Source organism: Falco biarmicus, chromosome 11 (genome assembly GCF_023638135.1).
Source record: "Falco biarmicus isolate bFalBia1 chromosome 11, bFalBia1.pri, whole genome shotgun sequence".
NCBI lineage: Eukaryota > Metazoa > Chordata > Aves > Falconiformes > Falconidae > Falco > Falco biarmicus.
The window spans coordinates 13,508,207-13,516,337 of record NC_079298.1 but is presented as its reverse complement, the minus strand read 5'-3'; the positions used below and the strand labels follow the sequence as shown (position 1 = coordinate 13,516,337).

The following is an 8,131-nucleotide window of genomic DNA, read 5'->3' as shown; positions in this document are numbered from 1 at the left end:
ATGAACAGTCATAGCTTTGACTAATGTGGATGCAGAATTGTTTTAAGTTGACACAGTGCATGAACATGCACCCAGCCTTTGCCAGTCACATCTACACTTCATGTACTGCACACTGTAGTAATGTGTAAGTCTGACAGACCAAGTTTGAACAACATTCCTCTACCTAGTAGCAAAGTCATGAAGAGTGTAGGGAGTACTTTGGTACTGCAACATGAAAGCTTAAGTGCTGGTATCTCCATTCTAACAGAGCTCCAAAAGGCCCTTAGGAACACATGTCTACAGACAGTTCAGTACATGGCCCTTTCAGAAGGGCAGCCTGCATTGCTTTTGTGCCTCTATAGGAGTAAGCAAGAAGTAAGCAGACCATATGCTCTTTCCACAAGTTTAATAAGAGTTACAAAAGTTACACTGGTCTATATGCAACACATGGCTAACCACATACACTGCATTGTCACTAAACAGGGTTTGATGTACAGATACTGATCATTAAAGTTTTCTATGAAGGTACTGTCAACAGGACAAACTTTCCTTCAAGTAAAAAAGTTACTGTTTATACCTACAGCATGATCCCTTGACTCAGATGCAATGACTTAGTCAAAGTTCAGTAACTGATGCTTGCTCTTTATGTAAGGCATACTAGTTTCGACTCAGACTGAAAGTTTATTTCAGCTTGGAGAAATACTCTTTACTTTTCTGAACATCAGGCTTGATTGTGTCACTGCCAGGCTTCCAGCCAGCTGGGCACACTGAAATGATAAGAAAGTTTAAGTCTTAGCAGCTACTCCTGCAGAACATGTTTTACACAACCTTAAAGCAAACTAGCAACTCTAAACATCTTTGCAACATACAGAAGAAAATGCATTATTCAGTGTGGCATTATGTTCCGTTTATTTTACCAATTTCTGTTTGCTTACTTGGTAATCACATTAAAGGAACCAGCATTCACTGACAGACTAGCAGGGCCTTTACACATGCACCCCTCCCCACCCCACTTAAAAGCTTCACAGAAGCTTGACAGCAAGGTCAGCCTGGGCCAGAAAGGCTTTACAACTACTACAGTACACTTCTCTCCTTGGATCCAGTCAAGCCTATATTCTCCTTGCCTTTAATAAGCTCTAGTACCATTCTCCAGTTTAATGGGGAAAGGGAAGAAGAGTTAAACTGTCTCTAGTTCCCCTATATGGCTACCAAAAAGGCCACCAAGATGCAGAGTTGCGTGGCCTCAAAATTGCAGGGACTCCTGAGCAGCATTTTTTGGACACAGTCTTCCTTGCATACAGCCATGCAAGGCTTGATGCTTGCTCCACACAAGACTGGCAATTTTAGCTATAGTATTCTCAGCTTCTGAGCATTGCTATACACCTAATTCTTGTCTATTCTGGTTTAGATGACATGGCAGTCTAAATCTGTATGAAAACCTTTTCACTACTCCAGGGCACAGTAAACCCCAAAGGCTTCATTTACACAGCATGTGACTGCTCCATCATCAAGTATTAGGGATGTCTCCTCAGCTGACAGATGGCATACAAGTTCAGAAACACTGATTCTCTTTGGGCTATAGGCTAGCCACATTAGCAGCTTGTTTTAATAAAATCTGCCACTGATTTACCAGTTCTGAAGCAAGTTAAGCACAACCAGCAGCAACGTGTGTCATTAGTTAATGACAGCTGAAGACTACCAAGACCTACATAGCAATTTTGAGTTCCTGTAACCTAGTTCACACTTTTCATCTGCAGTGCCTTTAAGTTCCTGCAGGAAAGCTACCATCCTCAAGCATCTTATCACTCCTAAGTATGGGCAGAGAGACTCTTACTTGTTTTTCTCTCACTGCACATTGACAAAGATCAGCAGGTTTTCTGGGAATCCACATGCTTTGTCTAACAGACTATGTTAAAACTCTGCATAAGTACTCCTTGTCTCAACCTACCAAATCCAAGAGCATCATCCAAATTATGCAACCTTGCAAGTTGTTATTACTTCATTTGTCTGAAGCATTTTCTATGTCTAATTGAAAGAGAGACAACTACTACGTGCTCAACAAGACATCCAGCACCAAATTAAGTGGTATTGCAACATTAGCAAGTACTCAATGAACATTTAACTGCAAAAGGATAATTACAGCACTATGGTGTCCTTCAAGTAGCTTTTCAGAACGAGCTGCATTTCAAGAGGCACAAGTGCTTGCTGTGCACAGATCAATTCAGTTATTCAGTACACCTTGATTTAACTTGCCTAGTTACTGTTCTCTAGAAAAAAACCTGTAAAATTAGAAAGAGGAAGAACTCTTACCTTCACCATGTTTATCTGTAAACTGGAAAGCCTGGACAAGTCTGAGGGTTTCATCAACAGAACGGCCAACAGGAAGATCATTGATTGTTATCTGCCTCAAGATCCCCTTCTCATCAATTATGAACAGACCCCTAAAAAACCCCACAACCCTGAAGTTAAACACAGCTTTTGAAAGACTGATTAGACTGAAGTGAGCTTCAAAAAATCCAGTTTAGTATTCTATTATTATGGCATTAAGTTGTGTCATCTGGTATTACTGACCTTTTCCTAGAAACCAGTACCTTCACTGTATGCATAGCACTGAAACATTAACAGTCAAAAGCCTAACATTCAGCAGGAACTGGGAGGGACAGAGGTCCATCAAGCCACTAACAGGAAAGCACTGCTTCCCATGTAGGGAAGATACTAGTGGAAAAATAAAATGGAAGAGAAACCCAAGACAAAAATGAGCTGGAGACAAGGCATTCTTACATTTAAAGAAAAGCTAAACACACTATTTTCAAAAAACCCAACCAAGCAATGGCTCACCAGTGAGCACCTCCAAAGTAATGTTATGAGCATGACTGAAGTCCCTCAGCAACTTTAACTGAACAGTTGATTAAAAGATAAGGCTTGGGGTTTAACTAATCTATATTTTAATCACTAATTATCTGTAAAAACTTCCATGACTGTAGGTCTTTCATTACCAATGTTTGCAGAAGCTCATCGGCAGGAGACTCCTGCACAATGCAGACAGGTAATCAAAGGGAAGCAGCAGGTATTTATCTAGCTTACCAAAACCATGAAGTCTGAATACTAAGGAGAACCAAGCAGCATATGCCCTTGTAAGAGTGTCTGATAGCTGGAGCAGTTTACATCTACAATAGCCATTAGCTTCAGCTTATTGCAGGTGTTCAAGTAGATGCAAGGTCTGTGTCCATCTGACATGCTCCACGTATTTCAACTCAGACTTTAACAACAAGTTTACTTTCTTGCTTATTACCTGTATGCAATACCTTCATCCTCTTTAAGTACTCCATATTCTTTGGCAATGTCACGTTTTGTGTCAGAAATCAATGGGATTTTCATAGTACCCAAACCACCTTGTTTCTTAGGAGTGTTGATCCTAAAAGGAAGGAAATTCAATGTTAAAAATACGGAGAATTCAGAATTAAGTATAACATACAACAGAAGCTGATGCCTTCTGCAATATTATACTTTGTCAGCCACGAGGCAACAAAAGAACTGAACGTATGTACGCTCAGTTCTGTTCAGAAGCACCTGGCACTACCAATACTTCCCAGTTGTCCTTTGGAACTTCAGTAAACAAGTTTGAATACACTCTGGATTTGGTTCCTGCAAGAACTGAGAACAGGCAGAACATTCTATTAGGTTAAGAGGCTGATTCTTACCAGGCAAGGTGACAGAAGTGAGAGTCAACAGAAGCTCCAATTACTTCACAGTTAATTTTCTTGAATTCATCAGCTCTGTCACTGTATGCAATAATTTCAGTTGGACAGACAAAAGTGAAGTCCAGAGGATAGAAGAAGAACACAACATATTTTCCTAGAAAAGCAGTATAACCAGTTAGTCTCTTACCTTTCCAGGGGTTGTCATATCCAGTATCAACCATTCAAATACTACTAGAGGAGAAAGGGCTTGATACAACACTAAAGATACAACTTTAAAGATCAAATGGCAACCTACAGATGCCTCCATTTTAAGGCTTGGTATAGAAATGGCAAGCCCATAAAGCACCTAAAGGATTTACACTTCAGACAAATACTCAAGGTCATTCTACAGCTAATAACACAGAACCCTATCCAGCTAAGTCTCCAAAACCAGAACCCTGTCAAATTTGACAGGGAATGCCTGTCTCCTGGGTCTACTCCCACAGGCCTGCCCAGAGTACACCTACTACCTACACTAGGAAGACCCTATGGTTGACTACTAACAGAGTGCAGAAATACCACAGGTCTGAAAGGCTACAAGCCAAGGAGACATTTTAACTCAGTGGGTGACTAGTCTGTACCTACTCACTGCCCTTGTGCAGCCTGAGGGCCAGTATTGTTACAAAAGCCTACAAGAGAAGATTCTGCTGTTCCATATAGTTTGGAGATGTTACATCAGTCTCATAGCATGACAGACAGGACAAATAAGCCTGATCCCAGATTACAGTTTAGATTAGTTTTATGCTAACTAGCAACAATCATAGCTGGGACATTCAGCCATGCTGCTGACAGCTTTCCAAGCACACCCCACCCATCACCGATAACCACTGTACAGGTTATTTCAGTCCACTGCAAGTGGTCACTATTACTTCGAAACAAAATCAAGATTTATCCTTAAGATACCTTCCACTCCTGCACGTGGCCAGATTATATCTGTGTTATTAGACAAGCACATAAGCTTACCTTTATAGTCAGAGAGTTTGATGTCTTTGAATTGTCCATCTGGCATTACAGCCGTGGCAGTGAAGTCAGGGGCGGGTTTTCCAATGAAAGCATTTCCTGAAGACATCTTGATTTAATCTAGATAGGACTTAATAACAATACAGTTTGGATAATAGTACATTTGCACCTGGAAGTAAGCATTTATTCAAAGCATCTTATCAGTTTAGATCAAATACCAAAGACTGAGGATCAGCACTTGGTCTTGCAACACAAGGCTTGAGTGAAGTTAAGTTTTAACTTTCTCACTTGGGTTGTCCAACCAAAACACTTCTCTTTTTCCTAAATAAGCACCACAGTAAGACGCAGTTCGATAACCACAGCCCACATATCCAGACCAAGGCACTACATCGATTAATAGCACTTCAAGATCTATGGCTCATTAGCCTCCTAATGATACAGTAATGGTTATCTTTGACCAGTAACAGCACAGTCTAGGAAAGGGCTAGCACAGGAGTTTTAGCAGTAGTCACTAAGTCTTCCTGTTCCACTTGCTGAATGAGTTAAAAAGGCTGGGAGTTTTCTTAGACCTTTTGATGAAAAGACCTTTGTTCAATTTTATATGGAAATTTAAGACCTCAAACTATCTTCCTGTTGATTCCAGAAAAATTTTCGTTAATCCCCAGGAAACGGTGCTCCGCATAACTGCATTTCAGCCTTTCAAACAAACCTTGTTTTATTTGCAGCTAGACACATGGTATACATGGGAATCACATTCTATGTTAAGACTTGGTGAAATTTTAATTGTAGATCAGTACAGCCAGGTTGTTTCCCCCCACAAGTCTACTGAAAAAGAGCACAGAAGGGTACACAAGGACAAGGGAACTCTACTTCTGGCTGCCTGCCTTAAAAACTAGGCATCTGTAATATGCCCTGTACAGTATTTTTACTCAGTCTGAGAATGCAGTATATCACTTCAGAATTCCAGTTACTTCCAGAGCATAGTACTTCAAATAGGTAACTGGGACCCTTGTTTCTTCAACTCAAATCTTCTTAAAAGTAATTTCACTGAAGTTATTCTATGTACCGGTATGAGCACGAGTCACCTTGGAGATAAAAAAACCCCAAACTCTGAAAGGTTAGCATGAGTATCATGTTGCTAGGGAAAGTTTCTTCCAAGTCCTCCCTGCAAGGCACCAATTCCATTCGAAAAAAGATTGAGAGTGGCCCATTTCTTGGCTCCTTCCCTCTTGCCAGCCACTTTCTTCCTGGAGAACTAGCCTGTGAGCTGTAAGCATTTCGCTTTCAATCCAAGTTTAGTCTTTTCAGTAACGGTTTTACCTTTGAAAGTTTCCCTTACATACCCTGACAGTATATGGACAGTAACCATTTATCTCTGTTCTCATTTTAAGAGGCACCTACATGCCCAGCATTTCTAACTGCCTTTTGCAAAGCTCTTCTTCCCTACGTTCATCCAAGGACTGTCTTTAACTGCAGTAGACTGGGAGAAAGTTACAAATTTAGGAGGCCAGAACTAAAGAGTATTCCTAGGACTGCACTGAAGCAGCCTAGCAGGAAGACATCGATAAGCCCTCTCTCTGCCAGGTACCACATGTAGCCACGAAGGCAGGTGCAACTCTGAAGCCGCAATTCTGTAAGAGGGATGGGGGGATTGCACAGTATTTATCTGAGATGCCTCCAGCTAGTGAGTTTTATCTTAGAAGCAAGAGCTGGTTTGTCTGGAGTGCATGACCCCACATGTTATCGCTGAACTACATTCTTCTCCATTACTCCAGCTCAAGGTCATCCTTTTGCTCAGTACTATGCCAGTCCTCCTTACATTTGTTCCATCAGCAATCCTCTGGAGTATTTCCCGAGGTATTCAATGTCAAATAAAAGCTGGCAAACTGCTCTTTTGATACTTCCCCTCTCTAAACTACGAGTTATTGCCCCCTTTTCAGATAACATGGAAGTCTAATACTGGGAGATTTCAGTCCCCTTATACTGCAAGAAAACTATCTGCTTTCCTCGGAGCACCTACTGCGACCTGCCAACATTTCTGCTTTTCCACGCGGGGTTAGCATGTGCTCCGATGTTCTGCTTCGATTTTTTGCCACAGCATTTGATAACCCACAGAGCAGCAGACCACAGAGTCAGCTTTGTTTCCTTTCATTCTAGAGAAAAGCACGGACGCTGCAAATCAAGCACACGAGCATCTTTCAGTTGCTCACAGCCACACAAAGCCTCAATTATCTTCAAAATGCAATTATAATAAACCAGGCCTGCACTCTTAACTAGCAATTCATACCTTTAGGGTACCGTGAACAAAAGCGAAAGGCCATTTCAAAACACACCATCAGCCTGCCGCTTTGCTACCTTCAGACTGTCACAGAAATGCGGTTACGCTACTGAGCTGCGGTCGGAAGAGAGCGACACCGCCGCAATCCCCTGAGCTCGAGCACACCGCAGCCAGGCACACGCAGACCACGACACGCGTTTTGCTGAAAAACCTCCCACAAGCGAGATCAAGGCACTCGCCTGCGCAAAAGGCCACCGCCTTGTCCTGCTAGAGGGGCCGCCTGCCCCCTGCACGCCCCCCCAACCTAGATCCAGCGTTATATTTTATTAAAGCCAGAGAAGCCGCCATGCCCGCGGGGGGGCCGCTCGCTCCCGGCAGGCGCTGCAGCCCGGCTGCGCCCCCACCCCGGGGAGCGCCCCGCGGCTCCTCCCCGTGCAGCACAACGGGGAAAGGCAGTGGGAAGCCAGAGCGCAGGGAAAAGTCCCCTATCCCTCCCCCCCAAAAAAAGCGGGGGGGAACCACCAAGGGAAGAAAGCAGCAGCCCCAGCAGAGCGCACCCCAGGGGCGGTATACAGACAGCAAGCGCTCACCCTGCACGCTTCGCTCGAGAGCCCATCCGCGCGGAGGGCGAGGGGAAAACGAAACACAAAAACCGCACAATGCAAAACCCCCAGGTACACCACCACCACCCCCAAGACACCGCCCCGCCGCACGTAGCCCCGCCGCCGCCCCCTACTCACGGAGCCCAGCCAACGCCACCCCACCGCAGCAGCACCCAACTGCAGCAGTCCCCGCCGCGCCGCCTCTTTATAGCCGCCCCGCTCTCGCGAGGAGACGCCGCTGCGGAGCGGGGGCCGCTGCTGCCAGGGCAGCATGACTTGGCAGATTTGCACCCATCCCTGGCGGCTTGCTCGATAGTGGGGCTTGCACCGCCTTATCTAAACGGAGACACTGCCCCGGACTGTTGAAAGCAGCAAAAGAATTTAAAGTAGAGATAATTTTCTGGATAGTGGCCTGGGAGGTGCCGTGGAAATATCCTGTGTAACGGCTGTAAACAGTTAATGGGAAGGTAATTCAGATGGCTTCCTGCAAGAAGAAATTACTTTTTTTAATGCCTTAATAGAACCGAGCTATAATTATTAAAAGTCATCAGGGAGGCAGCAGGTGCGCAACG

The 8,131-nt window shown here is 43.9% G+C and overlaps 2 protein-coding genes across 2 annotated transcripts in view; both read right to left on the bottom strand.

The window, feature by feature from the left end:
* Window positions 1-368: 368 nt before the first annotated feature.
* On the bottom strand, window positions 369-4,809 carry PRDX1 (peroxiredoxin 1). Its single transcript, XM_056355629.1, has 5 exons — window positions 4,683-4,809; window positions 3,681-3,834; window positions 3,272-3,394; window positions 2,290-2,420; window positions 369-746 (listed from the first exon to the last, which is right to left on the bottom strand). The coding sequence occupies exons 1-5, from the start codon at window positions 4,786-4,788 to the stop codon at window positions 661-663; spliced, it is 600 nt and encodes a 199-aa protein (XP_056211604.1). The 5' UTR covers window positions 4,789-4,809; the 3' UTR covers window positions 369-660.
* Window positions 3,781-8,131, bottom strand: part of IPP (intracisternal A particle-promoted polypeptide) — a 96,760-nt gene continuing 92,409 nt past the window's right edge. Inside the window, exons 9-10 of the transcript XR_008824617.1 lie at window positions 4,683-4,809; window positions 3,781-3,834 (exon numbers count right to left, since the gene is read on the bottom strand). The gene's annotated coding sequence lies outside the window, so the exon portion shown is untranslated. The remainder of the gene's footprint in view (window positions 3,835-4,682; window positions 4,810-8,131) is intronic.

Bases quoted from the DNA above. Each gene is read 5' to 3' on its own strand.
- PRDX1 (XM_056355629.1), bottom strand. From the start codon at position 4,788: ATGTCTTCAGGAAATGCTTTCATTGGAAAACCCGCCCCTGACTTCACT. The intron at 2,421-3,271 runs GTAATAAGCAAG...GGGGTTTTTTAG, and splicing joins GATGAAGGTATTGCATACAG to GGGTCTGTTCATAATTGATG. The intron at 747-2,289 runs GTAAGAGTTCTT...TTATCATTTCAG, and splicing joins TACAGATAAACATGGTGAAG to TGTGCCCAGCTGGCTGGAAG.